Here is a 24,787-nt window from a genome sequence, read left to right on the forward strand (position 1 = left end):
TCTTGTGTTTACTGCTATATAGTTGTTTGCATTTGGACAGTTTGTTGTCTTCTGCACTCTAGTTGATCTTTCATTGATCCTGTTATAGTTACTATTCTATAGATTTGCTGAGTATGCCCACAGGAAAATGAATCTCAGGGTTGTACATGTGGCACATATGTACTTTGATAGTAAAATTTACATTGAATTTCAACATTGAATTCATATCAATATATTTAAGGCAAACTAATTCTATTTGCTCGATGATTCACTTTTATCAGTCTGCTATTTCTGTTCTTTTGCTTAATTAAACATATTAGGCATAATTTTCTATTTTTCTGGCACTTTGGGCACGTGGCCAAGTGGTTAAGGTGTTCGACTAGCGATCTGAAGGTCGTGAGTTCGAGCTCCAGCCGAGGCAGCGTGTTGTGTCCTTGAGCAAGGCACTTAACCACACATTGCTCTGCGACGACACCGGTGCCAAGCTGTATGGGTCCTAATGCCCTTCCCTTGGACAACATCGGTGTCGTGGAGAGGGGAGACTTGTAGCATGGGCAGCTGCCAGTCTTCCATACAACCTTGCCCAGGCCTGCGCCCTGGAGAGTGAAGACTTTCCAGGCGCAGATCCATGGTCTCACAAGACTAACGGATGCCTTAAATTAAAAGGACCAGAAAATGTTGCTTATCATAACTTTTACTTCTGAAATTGTACTGAATCCTTCATTTTTCCTTTCTAGTCTTCACTTTCTATCCATGGGGTGAAATACCTATTCATTTCAATGTGGTTATTTTTAATCTGGAATCTGATACCAGATGCAATTTTGAAAGCCCGTACAACCACCATAGCTGCAGCTCACTTATTAATGCTCTTTCAAATAATTCTGTAAATGTGGTCACTATAAAAGCCTGGAAATGTCTCAATGCATGCATGTATTTCCAAGCATCATTCTGCAATGTTCCAATGTCACTTTGAAGTAAGACCTGACAGATACAATACTTTAACACATCCAACGTGCAAAACATTAATACTGTTGTAATTAGCATCCCTGGATCCGCACACAAAGCTCACAATGAACCTTAAATCTTGGTTTAGAGCACAATTTTGCTACAATCTACCAGAACAACATGATCTCTTGGATTAAAACACACAAGATGCTGGAGGAACTCAGTAGGTTAGGCAGCATCTATGGAAAGGAATAAGTGTTGATGTTTTGGGCTGAGATACTTCAACAGAAATGATCAGAGCCTCAGCTCAAAACATTGACTCATTATCGTCTCTAGAGATGTTTCCTGACCTGCTCAGTTCCTCCATCATTTTGTGTGTTGCTCTGGTCCTTCAGCATCTGAAAAATCTCTTGTGTTTACGATCTCTTGGAGCACTTGTTCTGATGGAAATTTCTGCTTGAATGAGTGTGGCTGCACTGAGGGATATTTTAAATGCAAGAAAGTCTGTAGATGCTGGAAGTCCAAAGCAACACACACAAAATGCTGGAGGAAACTCAACAGGCCAGGCAACATCCACGGAAATGAACAAACAGTCGAACATTTTGGGCCAAGATGATTCTTCAGGACTGAAAAGGAAGGGGAAAGCACCAGAATAAAAAGGTGAGGGGGATGTCATTCCCTCTCATTTGTAATGACCAGTGTGCGGAAAAATCTTGTGCTGAGCAATTTTTTTGCCCAGCGACAAGAACATGTGCGCACTGAATAATTTCTTCAATAAAAACAGCATAAATTAACCAGTTCTTAAAATATGCAGACAAATCATCGCAAACTCCATGATGTCAACACCGTCCTCCTCAGAAACCAGAAAAGGAAATGTGTGCGTGTGTGTGTACGATCATGATATATACTTAACAGGCCAATGATGTACAGGGTGACAACCTTTTGTGCGCAGTTTAAATTCCTTTGTGCACTTGTAGCAAAAGATGCGCATGTGCACACACCTTAGTGGGAACATTGTGGGGGGAGGGGAATGAGGATAGGTAGAAGGTGTTAGGCGAAGCCAGGTGAGTAGGAAAGATAAAGGGCTGGAGAAGAAGGAATGTGATAGGAGAGGAGAGTGGACCATAGAAGAAAGAGATGGAGGAGGGGACCCAGAGGGAAGTGATAGGCAGTTGAGAAGAGGTAAGTGGCCAGAGTGGGGAATAAAAGAAGAGGGGAGGGGGAGGGAAAATATTTTTTTAACTGGAAGGAGAAATCAATATTCATGCCATCAGGTTGGAGGTCTGATTGGAGGGATGTTTGTCCTCAAGCAGTGGTAAGTAGACAGGAATATGAGCAAGGGTATCTTGCTATTCTGAAGACTGAAGACATATTGGCTATTGGAATGAGTTATTGGAGCCTCCTGGAACTCAAGGAATAAGGGATCTTGCTGGCTGAATATTTTCAATGTTAGATTCAATGCAGAATCTATTTGGGTCTCTCCTGTAAGTAATGCAGAGCAGGATGAAGCCAACAGCTTGTGTCGAGTCCACATCATTTGCTGCTGCATATTCATAGTAACGAAACCCAAGAGTGATATCAATTATACATCGCACAGCAACTGATATCACTCAAATGCTCCCAGCTGTGTACATAAGCACATTACATGCAGAGTACTACAAGTATATTTCTGAAAATACACTATGTGTGTACATGGTGCCCAATCACATTTCATCAATCTTTATTCTAAATACAGTCAGCTAAAAATATTGCATTAACCAATAGAATTTCTAGCTTGATAGCTATAGGGAATGTGTTTGACAATGTTCTTCAAATGTAAAGCAGGTTCATCTTACAGACTCACAGCTCATCACTGAGAGAAGATTAAGTGTTTCCCGACTTTCTGGGTTATCCAGACTCCTTTCACCATCCTCAAGTCCTTTGAGATGACTTTCTTTTCATGAAGTTTTCAAAACTTACAGTCAAAGAATCTATTATTTATTTTCAAAATTCTCTATAATGCATTGGTTTGTTAACCCTGAATTTATGTAATTTTTCTCAGTCTCATTTCTTTAAAAACACTTCAGAAACTGTAGTGCAGCAACCTTTCAGAGTTCTATATTTGGAACATGCACCTCCTCTGTGAGGCAAAGTACTACTGCCAATTCTAATCCTATTTCCTTTATTTTCTAATAACACTTAGAATAATTGTTATGGGTACCATGAAAAATCATTTGTTCTGCATGCCATCCGGACAGATCAATGACTGGAATGAGGTCAATGGGAGATCAAGCATTCCAGAGTTCAGCTTATGGTATATGAATGGTCCTTTCAAGAGTCTGATCCCAAATGTCACCTTCCCCCTTCCTCTTTTTCCCACTCTGACCTTTTACTTCTTCTCACCTGCCTATTACTTCGCACTGTCCCCTTCTCCTTTGGTTCTCTTTTCCTCTCCTATTAGATTACAGTCTCCTCCAGCGCTTGACCTTTCCCACCCACCTGACTTCACCTATCACCTTCCAGATAGCCTGCTTCCACTCCACCCACCTTTTTATTCTGGCATCTTCCTCCTTCTTAGTCCTGAAGAAGGGTCTCGGCCTAAACGTTGATTAACTATTCCTTTCCATAGATGCTGTCTGACCTGCTGAGTTCCTCCAGCATTTTTGTGTGTGCTGCTTTGGATTTCCAGTATCTGCAGACCTTCTTATGTTTCTGATAACATGTTTTTTGAGCTACTTTAATCGCTAATTTTCTTGACCATTCTTAACTTTTCCAATATCTTCTCTAGCCTTTTATAATGTACATAGTTTTGTTATTGTCATTATCCACCCCATATTCATTATGTGACTTTAAATTTTGAAAACTACAATTGGGTATTACGTCCGTGAGTCTTCTCCCAGCATCATCACCTTCTTCCTCATGTACTTCCCTGGCTTTGCCTCAAATGCATTGATACCATTCACCTTACCTCATATATGTCACAAAGCATCATTTGAGATGTTGTTTAAGTTCTATATTCCAGTTATGCTTTGGGTAAAGAATTTTTTTTCCTGAATTCCTTTCTGGATTTATTCATAACTTCTATATCTGTGTTCACCAGTTTTAGAATGCAAGCTTCTGAGTTATTATTGAAGCCTCCATGCTTCTACCTTTTCCCCATAACCAAATATAAACTCAGTGGCCACTTTATTAGGTACACCTGTACTTCTGCTCGTTAACGCAAATATCTAATCAGCCAATCATGTGGCAGCAACTCAATGGCAAAAATGCATGCAGACGTGGTCAAGAGGTTCAGTTGCTGTTCAGACCAAATATCATAACGGGGGAAAAATGTGATCTGAGTGATTTTGACCATGAAATGATTGTTGGTGCCAGAATGAAACCGCTGATCTCTAGGAACTTTCATACACAACAGAGTCTAGAGTTTAAAGAGAATGGTGTGGAAAACAAATAAGCACCTGGTGAGCGACAGTTCTGTGGGCAAAAGTGCCTCGTTACTGAGAGAAGTCAGAGGAAAATGACCAGGCTGGTTCAAGCTGCAGGAAGGTGACAGCAACTCAAATAATCGCACATTGCAACAGTGGTGTGCAGGAGAGTGTCTCTGAACACACAACATGTCAAATCATGAAGTGGATAGGCTAGTCACCAACAAATACTCAGTGGCCACTTTATTTCCTAATAAAGTGGCCACTGAGTGTACGTTGCTTCACTTCGTAGTGGAACTTTTGTGGTGCATTTCTATAGGAGAGGAATTCTCCATCAACTTACTATCAGACTAAACTGTTAAGAGCCTGAGCTTGAACAGCAGTGGAATTTTTGTGGAGCATTTCTAGAAGAGAAGATTTCTTGTGGAGAGGATTTCTCCATCAACTTGCAATCAGACTAAGCTGGTAAGAGTCTGAGCTTAAACAGCTGAAGTTATGCAGTCTTTGTTGAATGAATAAAACATTGCATATTTGCTTCAGAATGACTTCAATGGAATTGAGTGGATACAAATCCACTTGAATGCATTTTAACCTGTACTCATCTATGTAAATGAACATTTTTCTATTCCACTCAAATGTTGTCAGGAGGCCTAAGGATGTCATTCAGCTCTATGTGGGCACTAGCCTCCATAGAATCCAGGATATCTTCAAGGAGTGATGCCCCAAAGGGTGGCATTCATCACTAAGGATCCCCATCACCCAGGACATGCCCCCTTCATGCCCTCTGCTACCATCATGAAGGAGGTACAGAGCCTGAAACTGTAACAGCTTTTCCTAAAGCTGGAACAGCTTTTTCCCCTCTGCCATTCAACTCCTGAATGGACATTAAATCTATGAACACAAAATCACTACTTATTTAATTTAAATATTATGTATACTTACTGTAATTCAGTTTTTAGATTATTATGTATCATATTGTACTGCTGTAGCAAAAGCAACAAATGTCACAACATATGCTGGTGATAGTACACCTGATTCTGATCAGTCATTAGAGGAAACTTTGTCTCTGTTCTGCTCTCTGGGATTCACTATTTATATGGCCAGTCCACTTAAATACCAAACATAAAGAAGGTAGAAATTTTGGAAAGCAAAATGGAATGATATAATTGAAATATTTCTGATAAAATTCAACAGTAAGCTTCAATATGTGGCATTGCAAAGTGGATAACCATTGGCTTAAGGTTAAGCTTAGGCATCCATTCCATAATTAGCAACCACTGAAAAAGCATTCAAATTGGCAGATGTTCCATGTTTTTGGAAAGATAGAACCTATTTGCAAATTCCACATGCTTCACAAAACAGAAGGCAGGATTTTAACCTGAGATGGATGACGCGAGAAAGTCAGAGGAGCAGTCAACAGAATGAGCATATGCTCAATCGTACCACCAAGCAGGAAGCTATGAAGGTGCATGTTAACAACAGGAAAGAAATAATACTTAGTAGCTTTATTTTTTAGTTGCACATCGAAACATTGAAACACACATTGAAATGCATCGTTTGCATCATTGTGAAGCCTGTAAGTGTCGATGAGCTTCCAGTGCCAACATAACAAACCCACAACTAACCCTAACTGTACGTCTTTGGAATGAGGGAGGAAAATGGAGCACCCAGAAGAAACCCACGTGGTCATGGGGAGAACGTGCAAACTCCTTGCAAATGGCCGTGGGAATCAAACCCTGATGAATGATGGCTGGCACTGTAAAGCAACCGTGCCAACTGCTACATTTCTGTGCCACCCCATTATTAAAATAGTTGGACATATTCTCCAATGAATAAAATTAATTAAATACAAAAGAAAATAAACATATTTAAAATTAAGGGACTGAAATGCTGAACAATGAAAAATACAAACACAAATGTCACTTGTGTCAAGCAAATTCAGATTACAGTGTCTGCAGCTTAATATTCCGAGGGGTAAAAACGATAAGTGGTATTTCAATACAAGAACGAAATTCACAATTGACAATAGGAATTTAGCCACCTTTACAAATAAAAGTTTTCTTTTAAAAAAATCTTACTCCCAAAGGCAATTCATATAAAGCTATTTGAGTAAAGTAGATATGTACTCTAACCTGCTGAAGCTCATTAACCAATATATTGCACAATTGAATATTGCCCTAGAGTCATTGTGTAGATAGGTGGTATCAAGTTAGATGCAACCTGAACTCAGCGGGACTCAATTGTCTCTGCTCCTCTCTTTGGCATATGGTTCACAACATAATAAATATCTTGCTCGCTGCCTTGCAATACTCAAAAGAAGTGCCACTGAAAGTTCAAAGTACATTGTTATCAAAATACAGTATGTACACTTTATACAACCGTGAGATTCATTTCCTTACAGGCAGCCACAAAATAAAGTAACACAATAGAACCCATTAAAAATAAAAGACCACCAAACACCCAGTGGGCAGACAGAGAGAGAGAGAAAACAAACCGTGCTAACAGTACAAGCAAACAAACAGCATTCAGAACTGAAGTTCAGAAAGCCAGGCATCACTGCAGCACAATTACTATGTGACGAGTACATTATTATTATTATCCACAGAAAGTGCTGGATACTGCCCAGTCCATCACATGCAAAGTCCTCTGCACCACTGAGCACATCTACAAGGAATACTGTCATAAGAAAGCAGCTTCCATCATCAAGGGCCTCCACCATCCAGGTCATGCTCTCTGCTTGCTACTACCATTGGGGAGGAGATACAGGAAACTTAGACCTCCCATCCCAACCATGTTCAGAAAGTTATTACTCTGCAATATCAGGTTCCTGAACCAGCATGGATAACTTCACTCACCTCAACAATGAAATGATTCCACAACCCATGGACTCACTTCCAATATCTCTACAACTCATTCTCAGTATTATGTATTTATCATTTTTATTCCTTTCCTTTTATATTTGCACAGTTTGCCTTCTTTTGTACTTTGGTTATTTGTCAGTTTTTATTTGTGTGTAGCTTTTCACTGATCCGATTGTATTTCTTGGTTCTACTGTGAATGCCCACAAGAAAAAGAATCTCAGGGTAGTACATGGTGACATACATGTACCCCGATAATAAATTTACTTTGAACTTTGAATTACATACTCCGGATCTTGGCCATAATCTGGAAATGCACATGGAGTTAATGTAGTTGAGTAAATAAAATTTGCAAGATAAAAATAAGCCTTCACCCCTCTGCCTCAATTTGAGCTAGCAATCTAAAAACAAATCTAACTGCCTCTTAACATGTGGGACACCTTCTGCCTTCGCCAGTCCTGAAAGCAAAGCTCCAAGGTCACTCAGGGTAAAGATGCCTCTACTCACATCTCACTGAAGTTGTGGTAGCATTTTAAAACGATGAACCAGATGAAATTGTTTCAACACCTCAAGTCTCTCCTCATGACTACAGTGTCTTACCCCCATGAAGCAACCAAAACTTCAAAAGTTATCCAAACTGCAAACTCACATAGACTTTGTGTAGCTGACTTCACTCTTGCACTTCATGTGCCTAAATTCAAAGTCCAAAATCATGGCGTCATCTCTTTTATTTATATTTATAGTTTCATGGAATTATGGACTTGAAATTTTTGTTCATCTTTCTTCTTTCTGCCTATATCCCCTTAGTTATACTTTGCCTCTTCTTGCTTCTGAACTATTTGCAACTAATCACAGAAAGTTTTTGTGGCACAGAGTCAACTGTGGCACAGTCTTCGACAGTCTGAGTCAAAACACAGCAGGTTCAAGGCCCGCTCCAGTGGTCTGAGTGAAATATATCAGCTGACATTTCAATACTGTACTGAGGAGGTGCTCCCCTGGTGAGATATTAAGTCAAAAGTCCTGATCCCCTTTACTAGTGAATATAAAATGAGCATGGCAGGACACCAAAAAAGTGCAGAGAAGTTATCACAGGTGAATATTTATTGCTCAGTCATTGTAAATCAAAAGGGATTACCTAGTTTTTATCAGATTGCTGTTTTAGCAACACTGTTGTGTGCCCCTTTGCCACTACAGGTCCTATACTACCGGAGTGACAACATTTTGAAAACACCTCCAGTGGCTTCAAACTGCTTAGGATGCTCTGAAAAGTCACTTTGTAAATGCAAGTGTGTCTTCAGCCACCTACAGAATCTTTTTGCTGAATACAGAAGAAGGAATAAGTAGGTGCAACTGCTAAGAAATGTAGTATTTCAAACCTTAGCTATTTTGTGCATTCCAGTGGATTTCAAGGATCAAAGGTCAACTTTATTCGCCGTAAGTATTTACATATATTGGTGTGACATGTAACAACAAAAAATCGACATTCAACAACGATAAAGGATGAAGAATTATATAAGTAAGTGCAGATATGGAAAAAATATGCATAAACAACCAATGTGCAAAAGGAGACAAACTGCAAATATATAAAAAACTAATAATAAATAACTTAATAAATAATATTGAGAACATGAGTTGTAGAGTCCTTGAAAGTGAGTCAAGGCTGTGGAATCAATTCAGAATTGAGGTGAGTGAAGTTATCCATGCTTGTTCAGGAGCCTGATGGTTGAGGAGTAATAAATACCAGCATGTATTTACAATGTTAGCAGCTTTATAAAAAGTGGTTAAAAGTGTTTACAGTGCAGTGCAGTGACTGAGGTAATAAATAGAGGGGGTGGGTGGGGGCTAACTAGAATGGTTGATCAGATGACCGGGGGGAAGAAACTTTCATAAATTCCATGGGAAATTTCATTCTATAGCTACACAAGAGTTCTCAAGGTTACACAAGAGTTCTCAAGGTTGCACAAGCTGATGGTTCAGTCAAACAATGTAATTTGTGCCATTCCACCATAAAAAAAAAGTCTCCAGGATCAAATATTCATCTATGGCATGAGGTAACTCCAACTCGAGGAATGGTATGGATTACCTATCAGTACAAAGTAAATTTATTATCTAAGTTCAGATATTTCACGATATGCTACCCTGAGTTTCATTTACTTGCAGGCATTTACAGTAGAACAATGAAATACAATAGGGAGGCCACTCACAAAGACTGACAAACAACCAATGTGCAAAAAACAAACTGCCAATACAAAACAAACAAATAATAAATAGCTAAATAAATGATATTGAGAACATGAATTGTAGAGTCCTTCAATATATATCAAGGCTGTGGAATCAAATCAATATCGAGGAGAGTGAAGTTATCCACACTGGTTCAGGAGCCTGATGGTTGACTGTTCTTGAACCTGGAGGTGTGGGACTAAATGCTCCTATATCTCCTTGCCAATGGTATCAGTCAGTAACACAGGATGAGAAGAGGTTGGGCAACATGAGAGGGGTAGGGGTGATGATTAGTTTGCTTGGACGGCAAGAAACCAGGAAAAGCTCCAGCTAAGCATGGGGATCCAATGGACCCAGGTGCAAAAAGTCTATTTAGTGCCTTCAGAACTTTATGCATGGTCAGCAGTTGTAACTATAAACTTCACTCTGCTTCTGAAATTAAATTCCAATGGAATTGAACTTCAGAAGCTCTGTAGAACATGCAGTCACTTTAATATTCCATGCTTAGTGCTACCAACCGGGGATGAATTACAAGCCAACAGCTTTGATATACAGCCAATTGTAGGGGAGCCCATGTAAAGAGCTGTGATCAGTTCAGGCTACTAAATGACTAGTCTGTACTCATAGATTTAAGCTATCAACAAGTGTTCTTAGTTTCCAACCAATGTATCGTAAACATTGCCTGATCCCTTTATAGTTCAGCACACAGGAAATTTAGTGCTTAGGAAACTCACGAAGATGCTGAAAAACATCTTGAAAAGTTTAGTTTGAAGGGGAAGCAGAGGTTTTAAGAATGTTTCCTTTGTTGTTTCAGTTATGTTCAATCCTCTTCCTCAGACTTGATACACAGGACTGATGTAACTGCCCGACAGGTCGCAGGGATCAAGACAGCTGAGTCTGAGCTCTTTTGTGATTTCAGTCCTCTCACGATATACGGCCATCCCCAAACTGAAGACAACAGACAAGTACACCGATTCTACAGCAATAACCTTCTGGCCGGCACGTGGGAACAGATGAGTTCATTGATTTCGCATTTACCTCTGGGCACCATTCTCAATGACATTTATGAATACTCCGTGTACACAATCAGCAAATGCAATTTCTTGCTGTACCACCAAACAGTGCAGTGTTGGAACTTCCCATCCCCTTCAGGAAATATCGTAACAGAGGAATTACACACTTATAAAGACTCAAATATATTGCAGCAACAATTTTGAACTTCCGGCTACAGGGAACAACTTGTAGGATCAATAATTATAAATTTATTCCAATAAATATTTTTTACTTTTATTTGCTTTATTTAAAGATACAGCACAGTCACAGGTCCGTCTTGCCCAATGAGCCCACACTGCTCAATTACACCCATGTGACCAATTAACCTGTATGTCTTTGGAATGCAGGAGGAAAGCGAAGCGCCCAGAGGAAACCCACACAGCCATGGGGAGAATGTACAACCTGCTTACAGACAGGCAGGAACTGAACCAGGGTAACACAGAAAAACACATTTTTGACACATAAGTATTTATTTTGCTCTGAACTTGTTATGAATATAGCAGCGAGTTTTTAAAGATTCAAAGTACATTTTTTAAAATCAAAGTATGGATGGTGTATTTGTCTTCCTACAGACAGCCACAAAACAAGGAAAACTATGGAACCCACTCAAAGAAAAAACAACAACCCCTCCCCTGCAAAAGAAAAAAAAATCCAAGTTTTTCCAACTACTTATAGCCAATACTCTCAACTCCAGACAGCATTTTGATGAACCTCCTCTGCACCCTCTCCAAAGCCTCCACATCTTTCCTGTGGTGGGACAAGCAGAACTGCATATGATGTTCTGTGATTTATGATTGATTGAAGCCATCAAACCCAAGGCACGTCAGGAAAGCAACGACAAAACTTTCCATTTACTTCCATCACATGGTTGCAACATGTCCCATTTGTAAGATTCACTTCAACAAACCACCAAGGTTCATTAAAAAGCAACTCCCAAGCCTATGACTGTTAGCAGAGGGCAGCAACATATGGGAATATGGCCATCTTCAAATACTCTTTCAAGCAGAAACACCTTCCTGATTTGGAATTATATTCTGTTCCTTCCACTCTGTTAAAGTTCTGTAACTTCCTACTCAAACAGCACCCGTACCACAAGTTAATGAAGTCCAACATAACTCAGGTTGAGATCCATTTTATTTTTCACATGTACATCAAAACGCACAGTGAAATGCATTGTTTGCATTAACAACCAACACATTCTAAGGAGGTGCTGGGGGCAGCCCACCACTGTCACCACAGATTCCGGTGCCAACATTCCATAACATACCCACAATGCTCGGCAGAACAACGCAGAACGCAACAGAGAACAAGCAACAAAACAATACACAGCGAAACAAGCCCCATTCTTTCTTCACACCCACCCATTCACACACATACACAGTCCTCCATCCCCAAGAAAGGCTGACTCTGGCCTCCAGCTTCCACAAGCAATCAAAGATGGGTAATAAATGTTGGGATTGGAAATGAATGGCGATTGCTCAACAAGCAGAATCAGGTGCATTTTTCTGTCTAAACTGCAGTTACAAGCAACTGATACAGAAAATATTATCTGCACACAAGGCATCCTTCCTCACACTCAAGTGAATTAACAAACCCGATTGAAAGGCCAGGTGAAGTTCAAAATTTCTACAGATAAATAAAATGCTCTGCATTTTGTTAGTAGAAAACATAAGGGACCTAGGGTCAAATAAATCAGCGTTGGAAGATATAGACCTGGCTGGTTATAATGGAAATGTCTTCATCGTTTACAGCATTTATACTGCCATTGCCACACTTACAAATAATGATCATGACCAACTTAAGAAAAGTCAGCGATACTTTCCCCTGAAGCATGTGTATTAAAAATAGCACCAGCACCTGCTAGATGGGGTGAGAGAAATACACTTGTTGCAGTAAATATAGCAAGAATTGGTTTTAATGCACATTTTAAATGGGCACAGCAGTTAGTGATAAGCTTTACAGTATCAGCAATCAGCAATCCCAGTTCAATTCCCACCGCTATATATTTTCTCTGTGACCGCGTGGGTTTCCTCCCACATTCCAAAGGCATACGAGTTATGGTTAGTAGGTTATGGGCATGCTCTGTTGGCGCTAGAATCATGACAACTACTTGCTCATATTCAGACTATGTCGGTCGTTGATGCAAAATGAAGCATTTCAATGTACATGTGACAAATAAAGCTAATCTTTATTTTCATAAATAAAAACATATTCTAAATATAATTTTTATGTTTATAATTTTTATAAAGATTTTTCATTATTATCATACCAGGCAGTGACAGCTTATGTCATTTTGCACAGACAATCAATCATTTGTTCCAAAACTGTACATGTTTATTAAAAGTCAATTGGATAAGTATGTACATGGATAGGGAAGATTTAGAGCCAGAGTTCCTAACCTGGGGTCCATGGCAGAAAAAAAAGTGGGGATCCCCTGATTTAGAGGGTCATGGGTCAAGCATGGGCAAATGGGACTAGCTTAGGTGGACATTTTGGTTGGCATAGACTAGTTGGGCCAAAAGGCCTGCTTCCATGGCAAATAACTCTGCTTCTTTACAGTACTGTATAAAATTATTAGGAATATATAAATATAGCTCGGGTGCCTAAGGCTTTTTCACAATACTGTAGTCATTTTATGTATTGCACTGTACTGCTGCAGCAAAAAAAAAAACAAATCTCTTGATATGTGAGTGATGATAAACCTGATTCTGATAATGGGTCCCTATTGTGGACTGAGAGCGAGAAGGGGAATCAAGGATGGGAGGGGGGAGTGGGAAGCACCAAAGAGACATTCTGTAATAATCAATAAACCAATTGTTCGGAATCAAACAGCATTGCCTGATGTCTCAGGGCTGGACGCGTCTGCACCCGCACCACCCCCGCCTGGCACTCCACCTCTGGCACCTGTCCCACACCCCTCCCACAGAGCTCCACCCGCAACCATTCCCAACATCCTTTCCTCACTCCGGATTTACAAAACTCACTTCCCTCTCCACAGTATCCTACTGCGCCTAAGTTTTAGGTACCCTAGCTAAATAAACGTGCCTAACACTTTTGCACGGTGCTATATCCTTGCGTATGTGTATCGTCTCTGAGCAGCCGTTCCATACGCATAAACTTTCAGGACAGGCAAAGTGTTTCCAAAGAGGTGGGGGGGGGGGATACAGTGTCAAGCTGGGAGGTGATAGGTGGAAGAGGCAAAGGGCTGAATAAGAAGGAATCTGATAGGAGAGCAGACTGGACCGTGAGAGAAAGGAAAGGAGCAGGACAACCAAAGGGAGCTGTTGGGCAGGCAAGGAGAACCGAAGGGTTAAGAAGGAGCCAGAATAGGGAATGGAAAAGGCGATGGTATCGGAAATGCAAAAAGATTATACTGAAACTTTGCAAAACAGTGATTGGGCCACAAATGGAGAATTGTAGTCAACTCTGGTCATCAAAATTTCGGAAGGATGTGCACTGGAGTGACCTCAGAGAAGAAAAAATTAGATGAATCTAAGAGAAGCAGGATCGCATTCCAGGGGACAAAAAGGAGATATGATGGAGTAGAACACCATTTTAACTTGTTAGAGAAGGAAAGTACATTGGATGGAGGTTATTCTGATTAAGGAATATAGATATAAAATTTGGGACAAAAAATAAAAAAGTGTGTGTGTTAAAATTTGCTCTAAGGCCAACTGTGATCAGAAAATTAAGCTTGCGAGAGGGTTGAAGCAGAAACAATTAATACCTGCAGAGGAACACTGGGTATGTGCTTGATAGAGAATAATTTTCAGGGCAATGAGGAAAATGGGACTGATACAATTGTTCTTCCAGAAGCTGGCAGAGGCATATTGGGCTGAATGGCCCCCTTTTTGTGCTGTAACAAAATTCCAATTCCAACTGGATGGAGGAACACGAGAAGCATGTTTCTGTTGAGTGAATGAATGAATGGAAGTGTTCGGAACTTAAACAGGCAATGCACATACTATGAAACAATGTAACTACACACAATACATAAATTGGCTACATCTACAAGATGGCAAGTTGCCTACCATCATGTAACCTGCACAGTGGTGCTCTGCAGAGCTAAGATCATGCAATGCAACAAACACCAAATGGGGGGATGGTTACAACTGGATATCGGCCACAGGACAGGAACATTACAAGAAAATACAGCAGAGAAAAAGGCCATTTGGCCCAATCAATCCATGTTGGTGTTAATCCTCCACTTATCCATCTTGAGTCCCAAATCCCTTTATTCATCCTTCCTTGAACTATTCATCCCAATTTACTTGGAAGGTTTCCGGTTCTGCTGGCTTCACATTTCTCTGTCTAAAGTAGGGGGTTCCACTTGGAGTCCTACGGATTGGTCAATGGCATTAAAAAGGCTGGGAATCCCTGGTCTAAAGCCTTTTCACTGGTCTTTACTCCAAATCTCTTAACATTAATCTGGTTCTTATGTCATTGGTTTATTTATAACCCCTCAGCCACTTGAAGCAAATGAATTGCAGTATAATCTCCCCTATCTCTTTATAATTCAGAACTTTATCACATCACCTTTTTAACCTTCTATGTTCTAATAAGACCCCCAATGTTTCAAAAATATATTTTCCCATCTCTTGGCTCAAATAAATCATACTGTCTTATGTGGCATCCATTAGCATTTTAATGGCATCTTCAACTTAGGTCATTCCTTCAGTCATTTTTCGGCACCAAATCCATCTCTAATGTACCAACATAGCAATGTCACATTTCAATTGCTGTCTTTTAACTGCAGTGAGCTCCAACAGCCATCTTTCTTTCTGAATGATCACCAGCCTTGAACCGGCTCCCCTCAGCACAGTCTGATATCTCCCGCTAGCCAGTCTGACAGAGCGCAGGCATTTCTCAGTTCTCCCTCTCAGTACGAAGTGATCTAAATTATAATCTTTAAGTAGAATTTGGGATGGACAGGCCAAGAGGAAAAGCATTCTTGTCAGCACAAATAAGCAGTTCACACCTTCAATCATTTATATGATAGAGAGAAACATTAAATGAAATAGCTTTTATTTTGAGTTTGCACTAGAATATTTTGTGGGTTAAAAGACATAAAAGCTTGACTTTCTTTTCCATATCATATGACATTCTCTCAATTTTATTTGCCCAAAATAGGCAATGCTGCTTTACAACAAATGAAAGCTCATAGCAACCCCGGTCATTAGCTGGATACTATTCAGAGTACCAGATGAAACATTACCTAATTTAGCTTTCCTTGAAAAGCCACAGAAGGCGACATGAAACTACAGAACAAATCTGACAAGATCTTCATTTCAGTTTATACAATTTCAGGGAAGGCATTGCATTAACACAGCCAAAGCCAAGACAGGCTGTTGTCATTTAAAGCATGCAGTTTTAAAAATGGTTGCGGGCATTAATTGCCCTCGTCCATATTCACTAAACTGGCCATCATTGTTAGCATGCATTTTACTGACGGGGCGAAAACCACAGCATTTCGGAACAGTCAGCCTCTGTTGGTTTAACTGTGTGGGAGTCATTTTTGGGAAACAGGTCCATGAAGAAGATTCCAGCACTATCATTACACAAATAATGGTGCCAATATTAGCCACAGGCACAAACCGCTTCAGATTCTGGCGTGGACCCAACAATCTACCCCTCATACTGTAGCTCGACATGTCACACTGACCAGCAGTCACAGTAGAATATGCTGCTGACAGTGAACTGCAAGGCACTTGGCCAAATACAGCCAAACATGCTGTCACAGTACATTGTTACTGATTTCCTTTTTTTTGCTAAATGAAGATCGACAATGTAAAGATCCTGCTGTTTGGCACCACGGACACACACACACAGATTTTTTATTTAATCTTGCTCTGATGACAGAATGCACTGCTCTAAGTAAGAGGATGTCATAATTGCACTGACCTGAGTATCAAAGCCGTTTTCAGCAGAGGCAAGCTTTCCTTGCAGAATTCCTTCCCATTCCGCATCCAGTCCATGTGAAGAGTCCGAATACGTTGCCTTGGTCACCTCCTCCTTGGTCCCCAGCTTCAGGTAACAGGGCTGCTGTAAAGCCCGGGCTGCTGTGTGCGGGATAGGAGAGGCACTGTGAACGGGCTTGGGCAGCCCCGACTTCATCTTCGAGGCCACGAGAATTGCTGGCATTTTCTGTCCCCCTTCCTGACACGTTTCTTCTAACTCAAGACAGAAGAAGGAGCAGCGGCAGCAGCAACAACACCAGGAGAGAAGCTACGTGCTTTGAAATCCGTTCATGTAAAGCAGCCTGCACTGCTCGGAAAGAAAACTCACGCACAGTTTAGGTGATGAACAATCAGGGCTGGATGGTTTTCCCACTGTTTGGTCAAACAGGAATACTTTATTTTATTCTCCCCCTGTTAGTCAGCCAGCTCTTACTCCTCCCTTTTTCAGCACATGTCTGTGTTTTAGCAGCTGGCTGCACTAAACGACTGTACACTGTAATTTTCCACAGGCAGAGGGAAAAAGCACAGCTCGAGAGATTGCTGGATTTCTTTTTGTATTCACTGTCCAGTCATTCTGCTTTTGAAATCACTGCAGCCCAATGGTTAAAAAAAAACATCCTGCTTTCAGCGATCCTTCAGCACAGGCATGCATGAAGTGCAGTGTGAGTGAATTTGCAGCTCAAAAAAAGCCCGGTCTCTTTGGAGCTTTAGTCCAGATGCAGATGCAGCTTAGTGTATTAATGACCAATGTCCTTGGAACAGTGCATTGAGGAAAGAATCCCCTCAGCCTGACCAGCTCCAGTCCCGGTCACCAGACGAAATGGGGACAGAAGGGTAAGCTGTCCATTTAGTCTACCAGACCACAAGACAAGGAGGATTCCTGCCTACATATATATATAAAACTTCATAAATTGAGCTCACCTGAACGGCAGTCAGCTGTACAGCAGGCAATGCTGCTGCTGCTGACAGATTACTGTACAGGGATTTTAAACAGAATCAAACAAAACCCAGTCAGGACAGCTCATCCATTTATATCAGCACATTCGTGACTGCGCTGAAGGAAATGCAGTTGGGTTCAGGAGAAGGCAAAGGGTCTGACAGTGGTACAGTGGGAGCTTTTGATTGGTCCAGCTCTCTCAAATCAGAAATACAAAATTTCACTGCAAGAAGGGAGTGGCCAAATATACTGGTTAAATTTGCCATTATTTTACAGTGGTACAAAGATTACTTGTAGCTTCAGGAGATATCATGGAAGAATAATTATGATGTGTCACTAAGTATGAATCAACCTCAAGTCAGTAAATCTATAAAAGGAAGATTGAAGAATCAAGTCAGCAATGACTAACCTGCATTAAAAGTAGGACAGAAAATTTGTGGGAATTAAAACCACCAATTCTATAACATCAGCTTCAGAGCCATACCTGGGGAGAGATGATTAACCACTCTGCATTTCCACATGGCTTCGTCCAGAGGTTAAGTGGGAAAGTACCCAGATTAGTAGGGCAAAATGACATCTGGGTCATAAGTTGTTTCTGCTCAGTAAGTTGTATGAAAAACTTCCATGTCAAATTAGATGCCGCTTTCAGTGTGCCTAAACTTGATACACATTTAGAACTGGATGTCCAAGTTATTTTTAAGATGGGTAGAGGAATATCGACAAATATAGCTTTGCACTTGTTCTTAACCACGGTATTTGGCATTTCAGTTCTTTTATATAAATAGACTGTTGAACTTGTACAGTACTTCAACAGTTTATGACAGCAGCAACACTATAAAATGGACTTTAAATTCCATCTTATTCATGTCCATTCTCAGTGCTCAAGGCAGGTACCTTCAATTACAAAAATGCATCAGTTTGGTGCTTTTCAACCCAAGCAGCAAGTTTTTACTTCTTTCACTATATTTTGCAGAATACATGTCGCTGCAAGTTTCCCAGAAGAGATCTGATATTAAGCAAAGACACCAACATTGGAAGAGTTCAACCAGCCGAATGGCATCTATGAAAGGAAAAACGTCACCATTTCAAGTCAAAGACCCTTCTTCAGAACCGAGGAAAGAGTGGAGTTTTTCCCCCCCATTTTTGAAGCATAGCTGGGGGAAGAAGTGAAGTTGGAGACTAAAGATTAAAGGGAGACCAAGGTTAAGTCGGATCAGGTGCTAAGAAGCAAGTGTACTGAGGCGGTAACTGAGGCGTTTAAAAGCAATGGGCTGAGAAAGGGACATAATGGGAAAATGGTGAGGCAGCAGTTTACGTTCGGGTGGATAATTCAATGTCCATCTCAAAACGTTGCACTGTGCAAAATGTATATCTAAGATTTGCAAAACAAATATCTGGTTTGTCATTTTTTTAATGACTAAATTGGGACGCAATTTAAGAAAACTGTAGGGAGAAATATGCTCAAGCAAGAATTGATTTTCAATACATTTTAATCAGTGCTAATGGGGTTTGCTCATTGGGAACAATGTGGCAAATAGAATGATGTCAGTTTTGTTAAAATGCTCAGTTTAAAAGACGTTTTAACTCTTTATTATAAACATCACAAGTCCAAGTTTTGGTGTCACTAATCTAAGTTGGCAGTTATTCACAATGCTCTACTTTGTGTGTGAAGCTGACCCAAGTGACCTGCAATTCCTGCTTCTCCTCACCATTCATCCAGAACTTACAAGAACAAAAGGAGAAACACAACTTTTTTTTTTAGCTCTTATCTGCATATTGGATCTGCTTTGAAGCAAAACGGCCTTAACTCCATTCCATTCATTCTGGCCAATGTGATTGGCATCATTTTATCCCCGGGGTTACCCGAACGTTTGTGTTTGGATGGCTGGAACAGAAAATGGGGCAGAATTGCTCCTGGCAATTCCATACACTGGGCTTGTGCACTGACATCAAATGACATGATTTTAATCAATGCAAACACGAGGAATTCTGCAGATGCTGGAAATTCAAGCAACACACATCAAAGTTGCTGGTGAATGCAGCGAAGGGTCTCGGCCCGAAACGTCGACTGTACCTCTTCCTAGAGATGCTGCCTGGCCTGCTGCATTCACCAGCAACTTTGATGTGTGTTGCTCAATTTTAATCAACATCACAAAGTTTTACCATGCATACGAGTCAGGTATTTGCCAATCACGAGTCCTAATCTGGCACAGTAGAGTAGCAGTTAGTGTAACTCTTTACAGTACCAACAATCGGAAGATTGGGGTTCAATTTTCACCGCTGTCTGTAATAAGTTTGTACTTTTTCCCTGTGACCATGTGAGTTTCCTCCAGGTACTCTGGTTTCCTCCCACATTCCAAAGATGTACAGGTTTAGGGTTAGCAAATTGTGGGGATGCTGCTTTGACAACACTTGCGGGCTACCCTCAGCACATCCTTGGACTGGTCTTTGACACAACCAGTCACTGTATGATTTGATGTACATATGACAAATAAGGTTAATCTTTATAATCATTAGCGCACCAAGGATGTATCTTACTCCATCCTCTTTTTGATTATCATCCATTTTTTCCAAGCGCGACACACACAGTCCTCCCTCCACTGTCATTGCTGCCAATGTCCTCAACCGATCACCGGTTATCCCTGTGACTGCAGGGGATTGCTTCCATCGCTCTGGTCTCCTCCCACATCCAAACGACATGCAGGCTGGTAGGTTTACTAGCCGTTGTAGATAAATCCAAGCGTGAAAGTGAACTGTTGTTCCTGAGGGTGTCGATTGGAATGAGGAGAAAATAAAATGGGAGTGCTGCAAGATTAGTGCAAATAGATGCTTTATGATTATGGTTACCATGGACTGTGTGGGCCAAATGACCTGTTTCCATGCTCTGCAACTCAATGGCTCTATAAATCCTCTGGTTTCCAGAGCTGGTTCAAAGCTAAGCCTTTTTTTTTTGGAGTCACTGCTTATTTATTATTATTATTATTATTATTAATCTTTTCTGAGCACAAGCTGGTAAAACCTGCATGCTGATTTCTCGATTACTAGGAACTTACAGACTATTCGAGTGGTGTTTAGTATTGTGGGTTATTATTTTTTTTTGTTTCTTTTTCTGTTTGCCCAGTTTGTTGTCTTTTGCACACCGATTGTCCACCCTGTTGGTACAGTCTTTCATTGATCCTATTATGGTTATTGGATTTATTGAGTATGCCCACAAGAAAATGAACCTCAGGGTTGCATATGGTGATATACTTTGATAATAAATTTATGTTGAACTTTGAATCTTTTGAATTTTGAGAAGGTGTGGGAGGATAACCAGAATGGGGAATAGAAAAAGAGAGAGGATGGAGGTAGGTGTGTGAGGCTACCAGAAGTTTGAGAAATTGGAGATATCAATATTAAGAAACAACACATGATAGAATAGTAAGCTAATTTTCTACTTATTTCATTTAATCTTTATATGTTAATATGTTGCTAATGCTTTTATATTTGAATATTTTTAGATTTACATGAATGCCAATGACATTAACGGACATTCATGTTAAATGGCAGCTTTAATGCCTTTTGATTGATCCTGGAGACATGGACAAATTAGCTTTGCAGGCCATCCTGGAGGAGGAGGAGGTGTGGTGTTTGTGGGGGAGCACTGGCTGGAGGAAGAGCTGGAGGCCAGAATCTTTCTTGCCTGGTGAGGCCTGCACAACTCTGAGCCTCCCTGATCAGTCAGGAGCTAGCAACCTAGTGAAAGCTGACAGTTCTGTCACAATGATTGGCATGCCCCATGGGCAGAAGAGCTCAGGCAGCACCTAGTCAGAGTTTCCTGTACACAAGGATGCCATTCAACCCAATGTGCTGGATCTATGCAAGGACATCTACTTCCTTCACCATACCCCTCCCATGCTCTATTTCTCATCAAGTTCCACTTTTTAATGCTACAACTGAAGCAGCCTTCTCTTGCCTTGCATTCTTCGCAGGGCATTCCAGATCAGAATCAGAATCAGGTTTATTATCACCGGCATGTGCCGTGAAATTTGTTAATTTAGCAGCAGCAGTTCAATGCAATACATCATATAGAAGAGAAAAAAATAAAATTAAAATAGAAGTAATAAATAAATAGATTACAGTATACATATATTGACTAGATTAAAAAACATGCAAAAAACAAGAAATACTGTATATTAAAAAGAAGTGAGGTAGTGTCCAAGGGTTCAATGTCCATCTAGGGATCAGATGGCAGAAGGGAAGAAGCTGTTCCTGAATCGCTGAGTGTGTGTCTTCAGGCTTCTGTACCTCCTACCTGATGGTAACAGTGAGAAAAGGGCATGCCCTGGGTGCTGGAGGTCCTTAATAATGGACGCTGCCTTTCTGAGACACCGCTCCTTAAAGATCTCCTGGGTACTTTGTAGGCTACTACCCAAGATGGAGCTGACTAAATTTACAACACTCTGCAGCTTCTTTTGGTCCTGTGCAGTAGCAACCCCCCCCCTCCCCAACCCATACCAGACAGTGATGCAGCCTGTCAGAATGCTCTCCATGGTACATCTATAGAAGTTTTTGAGTGTATTTATTGGCATACCAAATCTCTTCAAACTCCTAATAAAGTGTAGCCACTGTCTTGCCTTCTTTATAACTACATTGATATGTTGGGACCAGGTTAGATCCTCAGAGATCTTGACATCCAGGAACTTGAAGCTGTTCACTCTCTCCATTTCTGATCCCTCTAGGAGGATTGGTATGTGTTCCTTCATCTTACCCTTCCTGAAGTTCACAAACAGCTCATTCGTCTTACTGACATTGAGTACCAGGTTGTTGCTGCAGCACCACTCCACTAGTTGGCATACCTCACTCCTGTACAGCTCCTCGTCACCACCTGAGATTTTACCAACAATGGTTGTATCATCAGCAAATTTATAGATGGTATTTGAGCCATGCCTAGCCACACAGTCATGTGTAGATAGAGTAGAGCAGTGGGCTAAGCACACACCCCTAAGGTGCACCAGTGTTGATCGTCAATGAAGAGGATATGTTATCACCAATCCGCACAGATTATGGTCTTCCGGTTAAGAAGTCGAGTATCCAATTGCAGAGTGCACTACAGAGGCCCAGGTTCTACAACTTCTCAATCAGGATTGAGGGAATCAAAAACACAATGCACTTAAAAATTTCCCTGTGTCATTTTAGTTTTTCTACCAATCACCTCCTCTCTAATATTGCCGGCCCTTCCAAAAGTGTAATGATTTCTGACTATCTATTCTGTCTAGGCCCTTCATGACATTAAACACCTATATCAAATTTCCACTCAACCTCCTCTGTTTCCAGAGTGAACAAAAACTCCCCCTCACCCACCAATATATACACAGTGGCCACTTTATTAGATACCTAGATGCCGTAGCCCACTCACTTCAAGGTATGACGTGCTGTGTATTCAGAGATGCTCTCTGCACACCACTGTTGTAGCAATGCATGGTTATTTGAGCTACTGTCGCCTTCCTATCAGGTTGAATCAGTCTTGCCATTCTCCTCCGAACTCTCCCAATAAAAAGGTGTTTTCACCCATAGAACTGCTGCTGACTGGATGGTTTTTGTTTTTCTCACCATTGTCTGTAAACTCTAAGAAACTATTGTGCATGAAAATCCCAAAAGATCTACAGTTTCTGAGATAGTCAAAACACCCCGTCTGGCATCAACAATCATTGCACGGTCAAAGTCACTTAGATCACATTCCTTCCCTATTAAGATGTTTGGTCTGAACAACAACTGAACCTCTTGACCATGTCTGCATGCTTTTATGCATTGAGTTGCTGTCACATGATTGGCTGATTAGATATTTGCATTAACCAGCAAGTGTATGGGTATATCAAATAAAGTGGCCATTCAGTGTATGATGGCAAGGTAATTATTGTTGAAGTCACTGGTTGTCATTACAAAGACAAACTCAGAAGTTAGGGTCACTTAGCAAGATTATATAAGACCTTTTGATGGGAGTAGACAGCCTGTATGGGTTTGGGGAGAAGAGTCGGCGTGGGCCCTGAGAACTATATCCTTCAAATGGGTCCCACTTTAATATATCTTACGGAAACAGCCATGATCTTTGTCATTCATACTGTGACATAGAAAGACACAGCATTTGAACCAGTCCTTTGCCCACCGAGACTGCACTGACCACTAACCCATTTTTTCCCACACATTCCTATCAAGGGTAGACAGAGTTTTCCCTCCACACCCCCTCAGGTTGAAACGTCAAATTCCAGAGGGCATAACATTAAGGAGAGAAACCCAAGGCCATAAGTGGAACGACAGGCTGGACTGCATGCGTACTGCCGGGAACTGTACCATCAATTTGCGGGACATACTGCTCAGGGTCTTGGGCTATGAGTGTTTTTTTGCATGACCATGTTTTTCTGATCACGATTTTGAATATGCTGTGTATGCTTTGCACCTTGGCCCAAGGAGAACACTGTTTTGTTTGGCTATGCCCTGGTATGGTTGAATGATAATTAAACTTGATTTTATTTTGATTTGATTTGATCAGTTTTAGGAGCAGAATTAGGCCATTTGGCCCATTGCGTCTGCTCTGCCATTCAATCATCGCTGATTTATTACGCTTCTCAACCCTACTCTCTTGTTTTCTCCCCGTAACCTTTGATATCTGTTCTAATCAAGAAACCATCAACCTCCGTTTTAAATATTCCCAATGACTTGGCCTCCACAGCTGTCTGTGGCAATGAATTCCACAGATTCACTGTCCTCTGGCTAATGAGAGGGGAAAATTTAAAGGAGATTTATGAGACAAGTGTTTTTAACCTGGAGAGCAGTAAATATCTGGAACATGCTGCCAGGGGAGGTGGTGGAAATACATACAATACCAACAATTAAGAGGCACTTAGACAGGCAGGGTTGGAGGGAAATAACTATGTGCAGGCAGATATGACTAACTTCAATTGGCATCATGGTTAGCACGGACATGATGGTCTGAAAGGCCTGTTCCTTCGCTGCATTGTTCTATGTTCTAATTCCAACTACTGTCCCCTCAGAGCCTTCCACTCACTGCATACTAGGAACAATTAACCTCCTAGCCCACACATTTTTGGGCACATGGAAGGAAACAGGAACACCTGGAGGCCAGTCATGCAGTCACAGGGGGCACCTGAGGTCAGGATTGAATCCAGGTCTCTGGACGATAAGGCAGCAGCTCCAATTGTCCTGCCACAACACTGCTCAGACATCCCACCCTGCAAAAACTCATTTCAGGGAGGTAGCACCATCAATTTGCGGGAGACTCCCGGAACTTCCGGGAGAGGTGGGATGTCTGCAATAGAGTAGCTCCTTAGCAGCTAGCCAGCTAGTTTAAATAACGTTAGCTATGCTACTGAATGAATAATACCTGTTAAACTCACCTCAACAAGTCTTTTACAATCTTAACCCACCATGGGCAAT

The 24,787-nt window shown here is 40.9% G+C and overlaps 1 protein-coding gene across 9 annotated transcripts in view; it reads right to left on the reverse strand.

Moving 5' to 3' along the window:
* Positions 1–16,911, reverse strand: part of nav2a (neuron navigator 2a) — a 523,153-nt gene extending 506,242 nt beyond the window's left edge. For all 9 annotated transcript variants that reach the window (XM_072272755.1, XM_072272756.1, XM_072272754.1 and 6 more), the window contains exon 1: positions 16,361–16,911. In XM_072272755.1, the coding sequence (XP_072128856.1) occupies positions 16,361–16,600 (240 nt within the window). In that variant the 5' untranslated portion in view covers positions 16,601–16,911. The remainder of the gene's footprint in view (positions 1–16,360) is intronic.
* Between the last annotated feature and the right edge of the window lie 7,876 nt (positions 16,912–24,787).

This window comes from Mobula birostris, chromosome 11 (assembly GCF_030028105.1).
Source record: "Mobula birostris isolate sMobBir1 chromosome 11, sMobBir1.hap1, whole genome shotgun sequence".
NCBI classification, from domain to species: domain Eukaryota; kingdom Metazoa; phylum Chordata; class Chondrichthyes; order Myliobatiformes; family Myliobatidae; genus Mobula; species Mobula birostris.